The sequence below is a fragment of the Vombatus ursinus genome, unplaced genomic scaffold (genome assembly GCF_900497805.2).
Source record: "Vombatus ursinus unplaced genomic scaffold, bare-nosed wombat genome assembly UNPS02000582.1, whole genome shotgun sequence".
Taxonomy (NCBI): domain Eukaryota; kingdom Metazoa; phylum Chordata; class Mammalia; order Diprotodontia; family Vombatidae; genus Vombatus; species Vombatus ursinus.
This window is the reverse complement of record NW_020940360.1, coordinates 5,739,670-5,761,012: the sequence shown is the minus strand read 5'-3', so window position 1 is coordinate 5,761,012 and position 21,343 is coordinate 5,739,670. Positions and strand designations below refer to the sequence as shown.

The window sequence follows — 21,343 nt, the reverse complement described above, 5'->3', positions numbered from 1 at the left end:
GCTCCCACCTACCTGATAGGGATTCCACACTAGCACAGACCAGGGGGCATAGGTCTCACAGGAGCAACATGATGGGAACACTGTTATCGGAGCATCAGAGGTGTTTGCTTTCTCTCTATGGTTAAGTCCTGGACAGACATGTTCCTGGTAAGTATGCTTCTCCCTTAGTCTTCCCTAGCTGTATTTACTTTTCTCACAAATGATATATTAAGTGGGAGAGTGTGCCCAAGGTTTAAATAAAGAAATGTTTTATTACTACACTTATTACTATGGCAATTTCATAGAAGTCCCTTTGCTTTGAAAATCACATTCTCTAACAAAAAAGTAAATACATTGTTAGGGGTTCTTGACCAATGGTCCAGTGGATCCAGATCCAGAGAGGAACCTTGAACCCAAGGTAGTTATCTGGAGGGGTGGGGGTGGGGAACATCACCTTTGGAGGTTGGGGCCTTCCATGGGCACCACATGTACATAGTGGGATAGCTTTCCTGTTACTTCATTTGCTATGCTATTTGATTAAATGTCTTTTCTTTCGAACTGTGTCCTCTGGCTGGCCGGTGTAAGTAAATACATTGGTGGAAGCTCATGAATTATGGTCTTGAGTGGGTGCTGACCCACCTTAGTGCCTTGCACTGAGGGCAGTTTTGTGAAGGGGTATTTCCCAAATCCCATATGAGAAGGACCAAGATGGTCTTCCAGGGTAGGAAAATATGCCCAAAAAGAATTAGTTGAACCAACTGGAGCTGCTTAACCTGAAAAAAAGACTTTGAGAGAAGCTTAGAGCTGTTTTCAATGATGAGAAGGGCAATGTATAAGGGGACTAATCTTGTTCTCCTTGGCCCTAGAAGACAGAAGTAAGGGCAACAATAGCTGAAAGTTGCAGAGAAACAGATTTAAGTTTAACAAAAGCAGAAAACTTTCTAACAACTAATGCCATCCCAAAGTGGAACAGGCTGCTTTGGGAGGTAGGAAGTTCCTCCTCACCTGAGGTCTTCACGTGAAGGCTGGACGACTACTTGTAGGGCAATATTGTAAAAGGCAGGCTGGACTGGATGGCCTGAAGTCCTGTCCAACTCTGAAATTTTGCTACATGAGAACACATTTTATTTTTGATGCTCGTGATTTCAAAAATTAGAAGTTAGCCCACTTTCAGACTGAAATACAGGAAATCTAGCAAAGACATGGAAATAAACAAAAGGAGAAGATTTTGAATCAATGCAACATTTATTACGTAGCTACTACTAAATACACTTGTACTGGGGATACAAAGATAAAAAATGGCAGTCCCTGTTACCAGGGATGTCACATTTTGGGGGGGGGGAAGAAGGGAAGCAAGATATGACACATACAACAATACATTTACAAAAGGGAGGGGGAAAAAGAAGAGATCCAGACAAATTGTACAAGGAAAATTAAGAAGATAAACTACTTTTTGCTTTACTAATAATAATCCTTAAGTAGATAAATGGCAAATATTATCCCATTCAACGCACAAGAGAACAGGTACATTTAAGCTGAACATTTGAGAGTAGTAAGTACACTTCTGATATTTTAAGAACACTATATGAAAAAATTCACTTATTACACCAACATATTTTCACTTACAGAAAAAAAACCTGAAAAATGGTTCTATGAAAAGTTTAATAAAAAGTGAACAGCTTTTTATATAAAGACATGACACTTAAAACAAGCATTCCCTCTCCACCTCTCCCCTTCCTAAATGGTCAGAAGATCTTGAGATTTAGAGCTAGATGAGCTAGATCAACTAACTCAGAGGTTCTTAACTAAGTGCCTGAAAACTTGTTTTCAAAAAATATTTTGATAACTATTTCAATATAATTGATTTCCTTTATAGTTCCATATATTATATTTTATTCATTAAAAAATTTATTCTGAGAAGGCTTCACCAGATTGGTTCATGACACAAAGAAGGTTAAGAACCACTAGTATAGACCGACTTAATTTTATAGACGAGGAAACTGAATCCCAGGGAAGTTAAAGGCCTATGTTAAAGGTAACATAATATTAAAGAGCAAACCCAGAGTTCAAAACCAGGTCTTGTGACTCAAAATTCAGTGTTCTCTTCTCTACATCATTCTGGTATAAGGCTGGTCTAAGCCACCCACAATATTTAACATTTGCTGTGCAAATGATACATCCTTGCAAAGAAGCTGGTCAAAGATACAATTTCAGCTTATGGTCATGTTAATAGGGTAGGAAGCTTACTTTCCTGCTTAAGGATTTAACTCACAACTATGGAATGCTCATTAGCACCATATTCTAAACTAATGAGATAATCAGTCCAGGGAATTAGTCGGAACAAAATTCTGCCAGAATCTGCCCATATCCCACACTAGTTCCTACTATTTTTAAAAAGTTCTGCTCCTTTCATTTGTTTGCCATCACAATCTCAACTTACTTTAGCTAGGATGTTAGTTTAGCCTTCTGGATCACTGTTGTGAGAAAAATGACCCTTTCTTCATAATCCCAAAATGCTTTGTTCTGAACTTCTCAGATGTACTTAAAATAAATTTGCTGTTTTTCTGTTTGTCTTTATCCCTTTCTAGTCTGTGAGCTAATTCTGCTTCTCCCTTGATGGAGAACTTCCCAGGCACAGCATTCTGGTAAGAGCACCCGATGTTTCCCTGTGTGCTGAAGCAGCCCTCAGACTAAGCCTTCTGCAGGTTCCTGCCAGGAACTTTCTACAGGCTGCCCCCTGCTCCACACCCTGGACAGATGAAATGGGGTGAACGTGTTCTTGTTCTTGCTTTCAGGCACTTTACAGGATCTAGAATGAACCAGAAGGCTCCTGCAACAGTTTAAGAACCCCATATTTTCTTTACCTACATAAAAGCTCCCTACCTGGCAGTCGGTCAGAGCACAACAGATTCACTGTAATGGTTGTGGTTTCCTAGAGCTCGTAACAATCCCAAACTGAATATTTACAATGGTCCCAGTGACCTAGAATCTCCATGGGTGCCCGACGGCATTTACACTAATTAACAAACAAATATTTCTATACATCTACACTGTACCTAGCATGGACTGTGTTTGGTGCTACATCAGATACAAAGAGAACATAAAGCTAGGCTACAGAGGGTGCTAATGACCCAGTACTCAGTAAGCAAAGCAACCTAGTGCTAGAAAAGCATGAAGGGCAGAAAGTCACTAATCCTTTAAATGATACGTACCATTTCTAAGAGGCAATACTGTCTAAAGGTCTGAAAGACCAGCATTCAATTCTGCCTCTCCAACATACTAGTTATTTTATCATGGGCAAGTTCCATAACCTCTCAGATTAAATGTTAAATGAGTTGTTGAATTGTATCAGTGGAGGGACTTTCCACATTGAGTTTCCTAATAAAAATAATAGGTCTACACTGCACACCTCCTTTTCTACCCCAAAAAGAAAAAAAGGGATGAAAAAAACAAAAAGCTTGCTTCTATACTGCAGGAGCTAACACACAAAATGAATTCCATTTAAACTCAAGTTTTTATTCTCAGTGGAAAAAAACTTGAAAAATTCCAAATGCTGCTCTGTGAACATATTTCTAACGTCCTGAACTTTTGCTTTCAATGCCAAATAACATCTGGAAAATATGTTCACTCTTATGCTGTTTGAGGTATTCCAAGAACTTGCCCAGATCCATGTGGTAATCATGCCTGAAATTACCATGGCTCTCAAACTGCAATTCCTCAAAAGTTTGAAAGATGCGCAGCTCATCCCCATTACCCTCTACCTGCACAGTTTCAGCATGCTTGCAGGAAATATGCTTCCAGTTGGGATATCTGATTGTGTGCCAGAATTCCTCACACTGCTCTTTTTTGCCCTCCACACAAATTATACCTGGCTTCCCTGTCAGAAAAAACCCAGTCAGACTGAGTCGTTTTGCACAGTCCCAAATCCTCTTTCGCAGTTCTGGACGACATATCTGGTGGCTGTAGATCCACATCCGATGAAACATGACCTTCACGATCTTCACCTTCGCAACAGGTTCAGTAAAGAGCTTACTCTTCCGGAAATAGGGGCCACTATTGTCCCGCAGCCACTGAACTGCCGCACAGACGCACAGCTCACCAGCATCAAAGGTTGAGATGTAGGCAGTAAGATCTTGATTAAGCAGCAACTGCTGTTTCCTGTCAAGGTAGTACGATCGCCCAAAGAGCTGCAACTTGACATTTGGATAGTTGTGAGGAAAGCCAACCTGCAATTCAACGTCCCCCTAAAAATTGAAATCAAATATGTATAAAGCATCAGAATAGCCCAGCTCATGAATAATGGCCATTCCCTTTTCACAAAAATTCCAGTATATGTAAAGTACTTTGCAAACCTTAAAGTGCTATATCAAAGTTAGCTATCACTATTGTTATCGTAGGTACATTTAAAGACAGTATAGCATACTGGATAGCAGGGCAGCTTTGAAGTCTGAAAGACCTGGACTCAAGCCCTGCCTCTGGCACACATAAAACGTGAGGTAAAAGGTACTTTGTTAAGGTACTGTAGGTAGAAAGATAAAAAATAAGACAGTCCCTTCCCTCAAGCAGTTGATATTCAAATGTCAAAACCACCCTTCAGAAGATACACAAACTCCATCAGAAGTTTCTGTTCATAAAAATATTTCTTCTTTCTAGCAACCATGCTTCATCACGGTGTATAGATAATCCTATGTTCTTGAAAGCTACTGTCAGTGCAGTGTAGGTAGGGTAGTGCTACTCACCTAGAAAGGCTTTGACTGTGGACCAGGTAAAGGAATATAACATGCCTATTATCCAAGGACCAGCCTTGGAAAAGTTCTGCACTAAGACGGCTGGAGAGTAATGGATTTTTTTTTTATTCTAGCAACTTTTAAAACCCACCAGTAAGAAAGATCTGTACTACTTACCTCAAAAAATGTTGTTGTGAGGAAAGTACCCTGCCTACCTTAGAATATTACATAAATAAATGTGAGTTATTAATACTGCAGAGCTCTTTCAATGTCCATTAAAAGAGGAACTACCCCTAGGAATGGAATTATAGCTCTTGAATGTACAGGATCAGGCTAGAGATGGAGGGTACCTTATCATCTCACTGAGAACAAAGCCTAGGACTACTATTCTGTGGGATATGCAAAATATTTCGTCCTTAAGCTTTATTTTAATTAGAACAAATAATTTGAATACTTAGATTTTCTAAGTCTTGTTTGTTACACTCTCTTTTATCACTGCTTTTTAAAAGATATTTACATCTATTTTCCCTGTGTTTGCAAAATTTTCTTAATTTCCTACTTCTACACTTCACTGTGGGTTCTGAGGGGAGTTATAAGGTAGGAATGAATTGTATAGCGTTGGAAGAGGCTGAGATGCTTTGAAATCCTGCCCCAAAGGAAACCACAATCAGAGGGGAGTCAGGAAATCAGTGATAAGCAAAATAAAATGGGAAAACTGAAAGTATCAAAGGTTTCAGAAAGAAGAAAACTCAAAGACTTTAAACATAAAAAAATTAACTCAACAGAGAAAACATCAACATAGAAGGAAATATGGCTTGCAGAGTAAACAGAAAGGGAATATAGATAATGAAGATAGTGACAGAAATCCTTTTTGGAAAGAGGCACCAAAAAATGAAATTTAAGAACTGAGAAACAGGAAGGGGCAAAGCCAAGATAATAGAGTAAAGGCAGCAACCTTGCAGTTCCAGGGCAGAGAAGAGACCCTGTACTCTTTCGCAAGGGAGCAGGGATCCTGGTTGTAGTTCCAAGGCAGAGAGGAATACTATTATTTGCAGCTGCAGCAAAGTAAAGGACTGAGAGAAGCCTAGCACCTGCAGCTGCAGGAGAACAGGGGCTATTCTTGGGTAAGGACCAGAAGGCAGACCCAGAATATCACGGAAGAAAATAATTCCTTAAAAATTAAAATTGGGCAAGTGGAAGCTAATGACTCTATGAGACATCAAGAAACAATAAAATAAAACAAAAAGAATGAAAAAAATAGAAGAAAATGTGAACTATCTCACTGGAAAAACTGATCTAGAAAATTGATTGGAGAGATAATTTAAGAATTCCCTGAGAGCCATGATCAAAAAAAGAATCTAGATATCATATTTCAAGAAATTATAAAGGAAAACTGCCCTGATCTCCTAGAACCAGAGGATTAAATAGAAATAAAAAGAATCTGCCAATCACTTCCTGAAAGAAATACCAAAATGAAAACTCCCAGGAATATTACAGTCAAATTTCTGAGGTCTCAGGTCAAAGAGAAAATGTTGCAAGTTGCTTGAAAAAAATCATCCAAATATTATGGAGCCACAATCAGGATCATACAAGATTTAGCAGCTTAATAGAGCAGAAGGCTTGGAATATGATATTCAGAAAGCAAAGGAGCTAAGATTATAACCCAACAAAATAGAGTGCAATCCTTCAGGGAAAAAAACAGATATTTAATGAAATAGAGGACTTTCAAGCATTCCTGATGAAAAGACCACAGCCAAATAGAAAATGTGACATTCAAACACAAAACTCAAGAGAAACATAAAAAGGCAAACATGAAAAAGAAATCATAAGGGACTCAATAAGGTTAGATTATTTATATTCCTATATGGGAAGGTAACACATATCATGCCCAATAACTTTATCATTATTAGGGCAGTTAGAAGAGTCTACATAGAGAGAGGGCACAGGTATGAGTCAATTATTTTGGGATGATTTCAGAAAGAAATGGATGGGTGAGAAAGAGGGATATTCTAGGAAAATGGGGAAGGGAGAGGAATAATGAGGAAAATTATATCACATAAAAGAAAAGCATGCAAGGGAGAACTTTTACAGTGGAGGGGAAAATGGGGGTGAGAGTAGGCAATGCTTGAATCTCACTGTCATCTGAATTGATGCAAAGAGGGAAGGATACATACAGACACTCAGCCGGGCATAGAAATTTATCTTACCCAACAGGGAAGCAAGAGGGGAAGGGGATTAAGAGAAATGGGAAAGTGTTAAGAGCGGGGGATTAAGGGATGCAGTGGTCAAAAGCAAAACAGACTTTTGAGGAGGGACAGGGTGAAAAAGGAAAAGAGAAGGATAAACAGAAGGAAATAGGATGGAGAGAAATACACAGTTAGTAATCATAACTGTGAATATGAATGGGATGAACTCACCCACAAAACAGAAGCACATAGCAGAATGGAATAGAAACCAGAATCCAACAATATGTTCTATACAAGAGACCCACTTGAAACAGAGAGACATACACAGAGTTAAAATAAGGGGCTGGAGAAGAATTTATTATGCTTCAGCTGAAAAAAATAAGACAGTGGTAGCAATCATGATCTCAGACAAAACAAAAGAAAAAAAAAAAGATCTAATTAAAAGAGATAGGCAGGGAAACCACATTTTGCGAAAAGGTACCATAGACAATTAAGTATAAAAAAAAATTTGGAGCAAGTTTCTCAGATTAAGGCCTTGTTTCTCAAATATATGGGGAATATATGGGGAATTTAGTTAAATTTATAAAATTAAGAGTCATTCCCCAACTGACAAATGGTCAATGGATATGAACAGTCAGTTTTCAGAATAAATCAAAGGTATCAGTGGTCACATGAAAAAATGCTCTAAATCACTACTGATTATAGAAATGCAAATTAAAACAGCTCTAAGGTATCACCTCATGCCAATCAGATTGGTTCACAAGTCAGAAAAGGAAATGACAAATGCTAGAGGCTACGTGGAAAAATAGGTACACCAATGCACCGTTGGTAAGGTTGAGAACTGGTCTAACCATTCTGGAGAACAATTTGGAACTATGTCCAAAGGTCTATCAAACTGTGCATCATACCTTTTGACCCAGCAATACCACTGCAGTACTAGGTCTGCATCCCCCAGAGATCAAAATGAAAGGAAAAGGCCCCATGTGTACAAAAATATTTATTGCAACCCTTTTTGTAGTGACAAAGAACTGGAAATTGTAGGGGTGGCCATCAATTGGGGAAAGGCTGAATAAGCTGTGGTACATGATTGTGGTGGAATACTACTGCGATATATCAAATGATGAGAGGGTGATCTCAGAAAAACCTGGGAAGACCTATGTGAACTTATGCGAAGTGAAGTGAACAGAAACAGGAGACCATGGTACCCCGAAACAGCACTATTGTTATGATGCTCAACTGTGAAAGATCTGCTACTCTTGTCAATATAATGATCCAAGACAATCACAAAGGATTCAATAAAAAAATGCTATCTCCCTCTACAGAGAGAACTGTGAACTTTGAGTGCAAATTGAAGTATAATTTTCTTACTTTCTTCATTTTTTGGCCTTTTTTTTTGGGGCAACATGTCTAATGTGGAAATATGTTTTGCATGATTTCACATGTGTAACTAATATCATATTTCTTGCCTTCTCAGTGGGTGGGGGAGAGGCAAGAGAGAAGGAGAGAATAAAGAAATAAAAATAATTTTTTTAAAATGTTAAAAATAAATATATAACAAAAATTTTAAAATAAGAGGAAAAAACCCTAAGGAACAGGATTAGTAGGAGGGGAGGAAGGGAGAATTAGAGGTGAAGGGAAGACAGCCAGTAAGGACAGAGACACCTTAAAAAAAATTTGAGTACAACAAATGGATATAATACTTTGTTTACAACAGAAGAGGGAAACTTGAAGCAATATCTTCTGCAGACAATATTAATACATTTATTTTAAGAAGGGAAGTGGTCAAATGGGAAAAAGATCTTTTTATCAAATTTCTTTGATAAGAGTTTGGTATCTAAGATATAATTTTTAAAATATATAACACACATATATAAATATATACACACATATGTAATATACATATATAATTAAAATACATTCTCCAATAGATAAATTGTCAAAGGATATGAACAGTCCTCAAAAGAAGAATTATATTTACAACCACATAAAAAATGCTCCAAATCACTAATAACAAGAGAAACTGAAATCAAACAAACATGAGGTTTTATTGAACATCTTGTAAATTGGCAACAATGACACAAAATTTTGGAGGGGTTGAAGAATGATGGACACACTAATACATTACTGATGGAGCTCTGAAAATGGCAGAATCATTTTGGAAAACAATTTGGAATTATGCAAATAAAGTGACTAAAATGTCATTTTAAGCCTAAAACTCCATTCCTGAGCTTTTACCCCAAAGAAACCAATGATATGAAAAAAGTACCCTGTTACTTCCACATGTTTATAGGACCACTTTTTGTGATAAGTAAGAATTGAAAACAAAGATGTCCATCAATTGGAGAATGGTTAAATAAATTGTGGTACATGAATGTAATAGAATATTACTGTGCTGTGAGACATGATGTGTGTGATGAATACAAAGAAGCATGGAAAGATCTGGATGAATTGATGCAGAGCAAACGAAGCAGAGCCAAAAAAACAATACATATAGTAACTACAATAAGGTAAAGTTAATGTACCAAAATTATAAAGATTAAGTGGAACTCAAGTGAAGAAATATGAGATGTCCCCAACCTATATGGCCTTTTTCAATGTATAGATCTACCAGTTGTGCTTTTTTATTTCCTCTCCAAAAAATACTGCAGGTGGAGGGGAAGGGATACATGAGATACTGTGGTCATGTAAGAAACAGAAAATATCAGTAAAAATTTAATTTTAATAAAAAGAGGTGTTCCTCTAGGCTTGGAAATCCTTTTCAAAAAATACAGACCTTTAAAAATCATTCTACCTGTGTTTCACTGAAGCACTAATAAAATCTTACTTGGTGTAATGTCATTGGACAAAACGTAGGCTTTTAAAACCAAAAAGGGCAAAATTTGGATTAGTGAGAATCACGAGAACCATTAGCAGTAATACGTTACTATTAGTTGTAGGTAACTTAATTATCAAGAAATTAACATAGAACAGTGGGTAATTCAGAAGATTTACCTGATAGTCCGTTACCATAACTACAAACCCAATTCTGGGGGGCAGGGGTCCAGTGGGGTTTTTCAGGTAGGACTTCACGCGTCTGAGGGCATTGGCATCCTCAAGACAGAACTCTCCTTTGTTCGGGAACATGGAATACATCATTTCCACCTCCAGCAGCTGAAGCTCCAGACATTCAATGACTGAAGCCGTCATGGTGAAGACAGCCTGGAAATCCAACCGCCTGCGAGGGGAAAGACAACCAACAAAAAACAGCGCGGCCAACGTTTTATTCTGCCGCTGGCGGGCACCCGACATATGGGCACCCAGCCCTGGGAGGCTGCCCGGCGGGTCTGCCAACGGGAGGCAGACCGTGGGCTGCCAGTCATCCGCGCCGAGCCTCCCGCCGCCTGCCCGCCCGCGGCTAGCCCGCGGTTAGCCGCGGTTAGCCCACCAGGCATTACCTGAACGGGCTGCCCGCCTCGCCTCTCCCAGATGCCCGAGGAGCCCGGCCTGCAGCCCCGCTCCCGCGCCCTCCCTCACCACCAGCCCGGCCCCGGCCACCCCTTTCTCCCCGCCACGCCACGCCGCCTCTCACCACCCTGTGGACTACACCGACCGCGGGCTACCCGAGCTGCGGGTCTGTCTCGCCGCTGCAAACGATCCGCCGCCACAGGCTTTTTCGCCACAGCCGCCACCTCTGGCACCGCAGCCGCCTCTGACTCTGCTGCCGCTGCTGCCTCTGCCTCTGCAGCTGCAGCCTCTGCAGACGCCACCGCCTCTGCAGCAGCAGCCGCCGCAGCCCCCCTTGTTGTAGCCCACCCGCTCCGCCCCCAACTTCACTCTTGTAGGGGGTAGGGGGTGTGGCCACACAGCTCAGCTCTCACATCACACTATGGATTTTTCTCCCATATGGAAACAAGAGGCAGACAGGGTCCCCTACTGCTCTGGGGGGGGGCTACACGGGTCTCACCCCTGAGGCTACGACCACTAGTTCTGAGTTAGGTAGCGTTATACCAAACCAAATGCTCAAGAACCGTATATTAAAGCAATGTACCCCACCAGACCTAGGGGTAGGCGAGGTTGCAAGAACACCGAATTTCTAGCCAGAAAAGCAGAATCTAGTAAGTCCGAAAAGCAGAGTCCTCACTTTTACTAGTATCTCAACATATTCTCTGAGAATCAGTTTCTTGGTCTGTAAAATGGGAATGATGATAATATGGGGGTTCAACAGACCACGGATCAATGAATCGAAAGCATTTATTAAGCATTTACTATGTGCAAAGCATTGCTTAGTGTTGGGGACACATATAGAAAAGTGACAGAGTCCCTATCCTCAAGAATGCGGGAAAGGGAAAAAAAGGTGTCAGATGCTTGGCTTGGATGAGCCTTCAGTAGCTTCTCTTTTGTATGACTGCCCAGATCAGATCAATTATCTCTAAGCAGTTTTGGCACAGACTCTCAATTCTGATAGCCACTGGCTTAACAGCAATCTGTAAATGTCTAGGGGTTTGAGGAAGGGTGAGGGGGGTAGGGTACACGGGGATTGGACATATCAGTCTAATCCCGTCTTTTCCACCTCTTCCCCTCCTTTTCGTTTGGCCAAGATAACCCCTTTGAATCATTCTTTGCATCATCCTCTTCTAACTCCATCTTCAAAAGTCAGGAGCTCCGTTATCTCTGGGTAAAAATATGCTTGGTTGCCATGGTTACTTCCTATCCTGAGTCTCCATGGCAACTAATACTCAGTAAATTGGCAAAATAGAAGGGGCTACAATCATATATTTTTGCATATCCAGAGTATCTTTGTTTCATGGGTTACAGGTAAATAGCCAACCCATACAGATGACATATCAGTACTTTTATCTTGGACAGACACTGAGCAAAGACAATGACCTGGACCAGAATTGAATGGGAAGAGGAGAAAGGGATTGGATTGCTTTTGAGAAATTTAATGATTCCAAGCTTTTCCCTGAAACAATAGCTCATCTTAAAAACAAATAAACAAACAAAAAATCCAAATATTTTCCTGATGACTGAAGGACTACTAGTCTCTAAAAAGTTGAAAGTCACTCAAAGGGCATTGCAGAACAATAGTGGTTACCAGTGGGCTACACACCATGTCACCAACAAAGAATTCAATCCACAAGCATTTGCAAGCACCTACTATGTGCTAGCCACTGTGTTAAATTCTGGAATAACAAAGACAAAAAGAAAAACAAACCTTGCTTGCATTTTCTGTAGGGAGATTTTGTACAAATTTAAGTATCAACAGAACATATACAGAATAATTACAAGGTATTTAGAAAGGGAGGGCACTAACATTTGGGAGGAACAGTTAAGGCTTCATATAGAAGATGATTCTTGAGCTCTGTTGAAGGAAGTGAGGGACTTCTCTAAGGTGATGAGGAGAGTGCATTCCAGGCATGGGGAATGACCAATCTGACTATAAGGATGGGGAGGTGGGAAGACCCAATGGACTAAGGCAGCAGAAAAGATAGGTTGGAACCAGGCTGAGAAAGAACAATTATATATTTTATCTTAAAAGCAAAAAGGTACCACTGGAGTTTACTTGTGGTCAGTTCTGAGCTTCAAATCATTTTGGCAGCTCTATAAAGGATGGATTAGATAGGGGAATACTTGAGGCAAGGAGATATTGGGAGGTCACTAAAACAATCCAAAAGAGCTGAAGAGGGTCTCTGTGCAGACGGTAGACAGGTGATTAGGGAGGTGTTGTTTGCGTGTTGCAGAAGTAGAAATGGCATCTACATATGCAATGAGGAAGAGTAAGTAGTCAAAGTTAACATCAAGGTTCTAGAATGAACCTGGTAGACTGGAAGGGTGGAGGTAGGGAAGTTTCACAGATGAAAGCGATATATAATTCAAAAGGAATGGGGCCTGGAGACCTATGATTTCACTGGTATACCTTCTACTGATGCACCCTCTTTGCAATGACTAGTCTCAGAACTGCCTAGAAGATTCAGTTATCAGGGGTTGTTGTTTGGCATCAGGAAGGTGATATCATGACTGGCAAGTGATTGGATTTAAATGAGGGAGGGCTGTGCAAAGTCACCAGCCTCATTTTCTCTGGAGCCATCTGAGCCCAGTGGCAGATACACATCAGGACAAATGGAGGTGGCCCCAGTTGCAGTGGAAGACCTTGGCCTTTTAAATCTGAAGTCTTTAGTAGGTCTCCGTGTGACTGAGGCAAAGCCCATTTAGTGATTAAGGCTAGGTAAAAAACAAAACAAAACAAAAAAACAAACAAAAAAAACTAGGCAAAGAATGACTCCTTTAACTTAGTCCAAAAAAAAAAAATCAAACTGGGAGGGAAAGACCCTCAGGGTTTCTGGCCAAAACAAAAACAATTCCTATTTTCATTCACTCTGAGTTAATAAGTACCCAAACAAAGAACAAGTGGGGCTAGGCCTTGTTGTTGTCCAGTGAGAGCCAGGGTGATTTGGGTTGAGGCATGGTCCTTGAGAAAGAAATCTAGCCTGTAAATCCCAAGATATCTTGGGGGTCACAAAGTACGTGTTCAGAGTCGGTATTTGAACCTGGGTTATCCTAGCTTTGGGGTCAGCTCTCTCATTACTAGGCTTGTACTTGGACTACTAGAAGCTAGAGAAAGGACATCAGGCTATCACCAAAGTTGAATGGCCAGGAAAAATGGGTGAGTTGTGTACCAAGGACTGAGGACATGTCAGGGATAACTGAGGGAAACCCAGAGGAAGGTCCTCCCCACTTCGGGTGGACTCCCTTAAGTGGACAAGAATCACATAGGATTTAGCAAACATGGATGAATAGTTTTCTGCACTGTGGAAAGGAAGACCGTCACCAAGGAGTGTCCTAAGGATGCCAGTTACCTGCCAATCAAACTATAGGTACTTAAGTGCAGATTCTGCACCTGGCTCCGAGGATGCAAAAGCAAAAAACCAAAACGCAGGCATTTATTAAGTGCTGAGTGATTTGGATTCAATATCCCCCGTGCCTACCACACACAGTAGGTGTTTAACGAATGCCTGCTTCATGGGTTATTCCTCGTGGACCTACCTGGCATTTGCAAAACCTTAAAGAGACGCCTGTAGGCTATTGCAAGAAGATAGAGATGCTCTGGGCAAGATATCCGAGACGGAGGACCAGGGATTAGGGAGCTGGACTCCAGCTACTGCCCAGAAAAAGGGCTGGAGGAGAAGTCTTCGAGAACGACTGTAGAGAAAAAAGAGCGGGGGCCGCTCCTGGGCTCGTTTTGCGCACGCGCAGGAAGCCCGTCGCTTCCAAAGCACTGCAGCAGCTGCCACGTGTAGCTTGTGAGAGCTCCAACCTCCAGGAAATAAGCCCTGCCCCCGCCACTGCAACACAGCCCCGCAAACCGAGAGGAGGCTAGGCCGCAGGCGCAAAGGACACGTGCAGCGCAAGGTAAGCTCCCCCAACCCCAAACCAGGGGTGGAGTTAGCCCCGCCCCCTTCCCCTCCTCCAGCGTAAATGATTGGTTGGGGGAATGTAGTCTCCAAGCGGAAGGAATCTGGAGGAAACAGCCACGTCTTAGGAGAGAATGAGTGGGATTCTGGGGCGGGACGGGGCGGGTCCGCTACGACTTTAGAACTTGGGGAATTTGCCCGCTTTTTTTGCCGCGTGCCACGCAGCTGCTGGGAGGTTCCCTCCGCATTTCTGGACAGAGGGCTGGGGGGCAAAATTGGAGGCTAGGTGAGCGCCGAGGCATCCACCCCTACCGTCTGTGGGTATTGGGGCCGAGAGGAGCTTGGGGGGGGCACCGGGAGGGGAGTCGCTCCACAACTGAAAGCTCGCGAGCGCCCCTGCCATTGCCACCTCCTCGGCCCCCCCTCCTCCGCTGACGTTACCAGCACAGCTGGAGGGCAGGCCTGGGGTCGCGCGCGTCTCCGGGCGGGAGGGGCCTTGTCACCGTCGGCGCCGGGGAGGGGGGCTCTAGTCTAGGGGGGAAGGTGGAGCGCTGATTTCCTGACACCTCCCCTCCCCCGTGCTCTGGAGGGAGGGAAGACGCGGAGACGTTGAAGAGAGGCCGGGATGGGAGGAGGAGGGAGAGGAGCCTAGTCTGCACAGGAAGAGGAAGGATGCTGGGGAGGTAAAAGCCGGGGCCGAAGAGAGCGCCCCGCCCCTCCCCTCTCCTCCCGCAGAGCAGCTCCGTGGGCGCACCCGGCTTTCTCCTCACCGTGTGTGAGGCTTGGTGTCTCGGACCCGTGCATTCACCCCCTCGCGCCATTGGCCCGGTGGTTGGCGCTGCCCTTTGCTCGATTCCCTGGGCGGGGAAGAGGGCGTGGTGACCACCTAGTGCGCCCGGGTTTTCTGTGATTAGCTAGCTGCCTTCACTGTTCCTTAAACCTCTCCTTGACCTTTGCCCCAGGTGCCCAAAGTCTGGCTTATTTTTTTTTTCCTGTGTACCTTACATAGCTCCACTAGGATCTTGTGAGAAAGAAATCAGTGGACTCAAACTAGAAATGTGGGATTTCTAACTCTCCTTTTCCTTCCTTTCTCTTTATTTCTTACATTCTTTGTTGTTTTTAAATTTTGAGTTGCAAATTCTCTCCTTCCAGCCACCCCCCATTGAAAAGTCAAGCTATTATATTTATACGTGTGAAATCATGTATAAATTACCTTAGAGTGAGGTTTTGTTGTTTAATTGTTTTTTCAGTGTCTCCGATTCTTCGTGACTCATTTTGGGGTTTTCTCGGCAAAGATACTGGAGTGGTTTGCCATTTCCTTCTCCAGCTCATTTTACAGATGAAACTGAGGCAAACAGGGTTAAGTGACTTGCCCAAGGTCACACAGCTAGGAAGTGTCTGAGGCCAGATTTGAATTGGGGAAGAGGAGTCTTCTTCCTCTTCTATCTAGCTTCCATTTGCCCCTTCACGAGTCACAGTCGCTGATTTCATCCTTGAGGCTACTTGAAATTGGGCCTTCAACCCTGGGTCAAAATGGACATATTTCCATTTAACAGATCTTTATTAAGTGCTTAGTCCTCTGCAAAGTACCATTTTACTTTGAAGAGTATTAGGTACTGATTACTCACAATATTTAGATAAGCCCAGGCCCCTGTGTACCGTCATTGAGTTTATGGGTTAATGATGGGATATAATATACATAGCTATAAAAAAGAGTTATCCAAAAGTTCATAAAATTGGCATAAGGTGCTATGTGAAATTATTACTAACTTGGGGGTATCAGCAAAGATGTCACAAAGTAGGTAGCGTTTGAGTTGGGTTTTGAGGGATGACATATTCCTAAGTAGCAGCTTCAGGGTCATTAGGCCTGTCTGGGAGGTCAGCCTTAAAATAAATGACTTTTCCTCAGTTTGTTCAGTTTGAGGTCACATTCTCTGGAGAAGGCAGCTCAATCATTTCTCTGCAGAGATTGCCTGTAAAATATATTTTATCCCTTACAGTCTTAGTATTTTACTAAAAAGCTAGCATTTTACTTTTGTTTTATTTGTAGTTTATTAGTGAAGTTTTTATGTTATTCTGAGAACAACAGGAATTATATGATGTATATTCAAACACAATTTCACAAAAGGAATATTATGTAGTTCTCTGTTATGTAGTGTTCCAATTTTTTAAAATTTTATTTTCTCCAAAAATATCTTCGATTTTTTAGACATGGATTTGGGTGCTGTTACTAAATTCTCAGCATTACATGCCAAGCCAGATGGACTCATTCTTCAATATGGTACTGCTGGATTTCGAGCAAAAGCAGCCTTTCTTGATCATGCCATCTATCGGATGGGAATGTTAGCTGTCCTGAGATCAAAACAGAAAAAGGCTACCATAGGGATTATGATCACAGCATCACACAATCCTGAGGTAATGGGTTTAGGGTTTGAAAAAGCAAATCTTTTATTTAAAAATCTAAAAGGTGGTGTTTATGCTGTTGTAGTCAGTAATGTGTTTTCTGATTGATATATTTCTGAATCTGCAACAAAGTCATGGAGTAACTTTCTTCATTAAAGGGAATGGCCATGCAGTATATGATTCTTTAGAAGGTAAGAAGAGAATGAAATAATGTTTTTCTCTTTGGGGCAAAAGTTCCTTATGGGGAAATAATGATGTATTTAATCCAAGTCATTTGAAAGTGAAGAGATCTCAGCCCAGAACTATCTGAAATTTATTTTGGTGTTCAAGCAATTTCACCACTAGGTTGTGAACAGATTCTTTGGGCTGAATAGATAGAGCCAGACAAATAATTTCAGGTGTTTTTTGGAATGACTGTTTGATCTCTTTTTGAACTCGCCTGGAGGCTTCAAGCCCACAGACATTTAATTTAATTCAGCAAATATTTATTACCCACCCACTGTATGTAAGGCACTATGTTAAGCACTGGGGAAACTAAGTTACAAGTATTTAGGTTCCCTGGGCACTTAGGTTTTGCACTGCTTAAATTTTGAGATTTTTTTTCTTTTAAACATGAGGTTTATGGTTATAGGACTAGGGCATGAAATTTTTTTTTAAAGAAAGCCCAAGTTTAGGCTTCTCTCTATGTCCTGAATGACCCTTCCTACCCCTCCTCTCAGTGTCCCCTTAAAAAAAAAAACAAACTAGTAAGGAGGGTTGTTTTTAACCTAATTTTGTGAATAGTGTTCAGATATCTATATCTGATTGTTTACTTGTGGAAAGAATCCCAAACGTGTTGACTGGTTCAAGGAGGCATTTCTCAAATCATTTCATAGACTGGAGAGTTTCACATAGGCTATCATTAGTTAATAGCTCACCCCAAATAGTCCTTACTTGCTGTTTTTTTCCAGGAGAATGGCAAAAACAAAGGCGAGTCATTTCTTGGAAGGTTTGTGTGCCACCTGTTTGCCAACCAGAGTGCATTTAAAGTCAGAAGTGAACCAGGGCAATGAGTGTCTCATTCTGCTCCAAGTATCCACCGGTCTATTATTAGATGACAACCAATACTTTGACCACATTTTCTTCTAAAATCATTTTGAAACTCCTGTGCTGTCATGGCAGAGTAGCACTACTTCATTCACTCTTACATTTACCACATCATTTTGGGTGGTTCTGCACTCATGTATTCAGAACACTTTTTAATTTGCTTTTTTTTTTTTCAAGGAAGACAATGGTGTGAAGTTGATTGATCCTTTGGGAGAAATGTTGGCTGTATCCTGGGAAGAACATGCCACCCGTTTGGCAAATGCTGAAGAGCAAAATGTGCATACTGTCCTGACAGAAATCTGTCATCTAGAAGATGTGACCCTGCAACAGGAAGCTATGATAATTATTGGCAGAGATACCAGGTGAACAAAAAAGTACCAAGTGAAATCATTTCCAGGAAAGCAATGAAATAAATGATTACGAGTAGTAATTGTATGTCACAAACCAGTACCTTGACGGGTACCAAGTTTAACATTATAACAGCAACAACAATAGTAGACAGCATTTATATTTGCTTTATAAATATCTCATTTTGTCCTCTTAAGAATTCTGAGAGATAGGGGTTATTGTTATCTCTATTTTACAGAGACAGACAGAGAGTAAGTGACTTACTCAGGGGTCACATAATAAGTGTTTAAAGATGGATTAGAAATCAGATCTTCCTGACTCCAGGCACAGGGTTCTATCCACTGGGCCACTTAACTGCCTAATTGTAGTTTTGCCTATGCTATTGGGAAATAAAAGGAGAGAACTAAGAACTAAATTTACACAAAATGGTAGCAGTTCCACTTTAGGTTTTCCTCTCCTGCCATTAAGTTGCTTGACTTTTTTTTTTTCTTTCTGGGGGGCGGGGTTTGAGGCAATTAGGGTTAAGTGACTTGCCCAGAGTCACACAGCTAGTAAATACCATGTGTTTGAGGTTGGATTTGAATTCAGGTCCTGCTGATTCCAGGGCAGGTGCTCTATCCACTGTGCCACCTAGCTGCCCCTTGACTTCTTTCCCTTCAGTTTCCTCCCTTTAATCAACAGGCTTTGAGCCCCAGGCCACTGTTGACTTTGTCCTCTGCAGGCCCCAACAATTCAGTTCCACATTTATTAAGTACCTGTCTTATGCAAATAACTATATGAGCTGCTAGGGAACAAAGATCCTATATTTTCTTAGGGCTGGAGAGGGAAGAGAAAAATGGCAACAACAAAAGGGGCTATTTGCTCCTGTGAGGTGAATATGCCCTGTTATTTTTTTAATCCTCCCTTCCCCGTAGGAATAAAACATGGTTTTACATTGTTATTTTTTAATTAGGAATTTAAGAAATTCCGTAGTGTTATACATAGTGTCATTCATATCATTCTATTTTCCCTACACTGGAGTTCACTGGAAAAGTACTATAGCTCTCTATCACGTTATGCTTATTAGACGTGTTGGCAGCTTATGACTTCCCTATAATTTCTTTTTTTGTATAATTAATTTGTTTATAACCTTTGAAAAATAAGTGTCCCGATATTTATGCTGAAAAATAATCCAAAGGAAATTAACATCCCACTCCACAAATAATTTGGATGCAATATCTTTCTTTGACATTAGTAAAATTATGATTTTATAGACAATAAAATCTATCCAGATGTTTTGGGGATAAAAGTTGCATAGAGCTATTCTAAGAAGGTTTTGTCTTCTCTAATACCAAAGCAAAAGGGAGGTGGGAAAGTTTGTATACTTTTTGTTGATTGTATATTTTTACACAGACTCAATTGTGCATTCATCTGCTTTATTGCCACCTAAAAAAGCAATTTTAGAAAGATCTTTTAAAAGAAAAGGTTTGTATCGTATTTTTATCCTGCTGTTACTTCTGTTTCATACATGTTCTGTTTATTCAAATAAATTCTCAACTGAGAAATAATTTATTTAATTTATTATTAAAATCCTGGTTTAAGGATGTTCGAGTTAGTATAGTCAAGCCTTTTATGCATGGACAAATTTGTCCAAGGTTTTTAAAATCTTTGCTAGCCTAAGACCATTTGGTACTATAATAATTCACTTTATATACTGTTTCAGTTTTAATGTGCCATATTTCTATACATTTTATAGCATATTCTTTTAATACTCAGTTAGTATTGTCTTTGTTATGTCTTTGTTACCCAGAAATGTGCAACTTAGGGGTTCTGTCTTTGTTTTTATCAATTGAATTATTTTCTTCCGTCTCAAAAATTTTCCCCCCTCTACTTTTCATTTCTTTTTCTACCCAAGGCCCAGCAGTGAGAAACTTTTACAGTCTGTAATTGATGGAGTGACTGCTTTAGGGGGCCAGTACCATGGTATGTATTCATCTAAACTTTTATGTTTCATTTTAAAGATGACTATAATAGGACAACTTAGAGGATGTCATTTACAAACCATTTAGTCCTAGTTTGAGTTCAAATTAGGAAATCTATATTGGGTGTTTCTCAGCACCTGATGAGCTGCCAGTCTCTTACTGGCTGCTAAAAAGTGGGAAGTTTGGAACTGCCTCTATACTCTCCTGTGGTCATTAAGATTGTCCATTGTCATTAAGATTGTGGTAAGTCAAAGGACCTTTCCCCAATATATCTTAACTCCAACTGAGGGAAAGAGTCTCAGAGTGTGGTATCCACTGAAGGCTTGGGCACTTCTGGCCCCCATTACCGTACTTACAAGGAATATTGTTCCATTATTGATGCTAGGTGAGACTTACTGCTTTTTTAGAAATCAGGACCATTTGAACAACAAGGAAAGGGCTATATTTTTCTTTGGGGCAATTATTTTTCCCAACTGGAAGGCGAATCTTAAATATAACATTGGATTTTTTAAAAAGCAAATTATATATTTCTTTGTAAGTGCAAGCATAATTTTTTTTAACTTAATGGAACAAAATGGTGGTAATTTGTTTCAGAATTACTGTTCCAAAACCTTGGTACCAGCCAGATAACAACCTTCACAAGGCTCCTTTGAGGTTGCTAGGATACTGTGACATTTGTTCATTCGCCATTATTAAGTACATAATGGATACATAGCACCATGTTAGTAGGAGCTGTCTTAAAACCTTTGTATTGCATATACTGAATATATACAGGTATAAAGCTAGGCACAGTTAGGGATAAAGCTTTATATCCTCAGAATGGGCTATGCTTCTGGAAGGGAAATTAAGCATAGAGACCAAACAGCAGCTAAATTCTTACCCATTTTTATTCGCTCATTCCCCTAAAGTTTAGGTTAAACCCTTGCAGTCTTTTTTTTCCACCTCTACAACTACATTAAAGCTACTTTCAGTTGCCTTGCCTTTTGGCATTTCTTATTATGTGATTTCTTTATGGCATTTGACACTGTAGGATATTGCCCTATTCCTTGAAAGTTGCCTTACTGTGTTTTTCTGTCCTGGTTCTCCTGCCTTTTTAAAACTGCTTTTTCTCTATCTTTGATCAGCTTCTTTTTAGAGTACTCTTTTCTTCTTGTGCAATTTTTGCTTCTTTAGCATTGCTAATTCTCATTGCTTCAGAAATCACCTCTATGCTGATAATTCCTAAACAGTCCGGATATCATCTGCTGTTTCATTTCTTCTAT

General features: G+C 40.6%; 2 protein-coding genes across 4 annotated transcripts in view; one reads left to right on the top strand and one right to left on the bottom strand.

Moving 5' to 3' along the window:
* Positions 1 to 1,963: 1,963 nt before the first annotated feature.
* On the bottom strand, positions 1,964 to 15,205 carry RWDD2A (RWD domain containing 2A). Its single transcript, XM_027855747.1, has 3 exons — positions 15,054 to 15,205; positions 9,884 to 10,106; positions 1,964 to 4,223 (listed from the first exon to the last, which is right to left on the bottom strand). Exons 2-3 carry the CDS (start codon positions 10,076 to 10,078, stop codon positions 3,552 to 3,554), a joined length of 867 nt encoding a protein of 288 aa, XP_027711548.1. The 5' UTR covers positions 10,079 to 10,106; positions 15,054 to 15,205; the 3' UTR covers positions 1,964 to 3,551.
* Positions 14,416 to 21,343, top strand: part of PGM3 (phosphoglucomutase 3) — a 23,321-nt gene continuing 16,393 nt past the window's right edge. Inside the window, exons 1-4 of one of the 3 annotated variants that reach the window (XM_027855724.1) lie at positions 14,416 to 14,569; positions 16,493 to 16,698; positions 17,950 to 18,134; positions 20,015 to 20,082. In XM_027855724.1, the coding sequence (XP_027711525.1) occupies positions 16,495 to 16,698; positions 17,950 to 18,134; positions 20,015 to 20,082 (457 nt within the window). In that variant the 5' untranslated portion in view covers positions 14,416 to 14,569; positions 16,493 to 16,494. Of the gene's footprint in view, positions 14,570 to 14,944; positions 14,967 to 16,492; positions 16,699 to 17,949; positions 18,135 to 20,014; positions 20,083 to 21,343 lie in introns of those variants that run through there. The other 2 variants (XM_027855729.1, XM_027855737.1) reach the window with 2 other exon arrangements.

Coding starts and splice junctions, on each gene's coding strand:
- RWDD2A (XM_027855747.1), bottom strand. CDS start 10,078: ATGACGGCTTCAGTCATTGAATGTCTGGAGCTTCAGCTGCTGGAGGTG. Junction 4,224..9,883: donor TTATGGTAACGGACTATCAG/GTAAATCTTCTG, acceptor TTCAATTTTTAG/GGGGACGTTGAATTGCAGGT.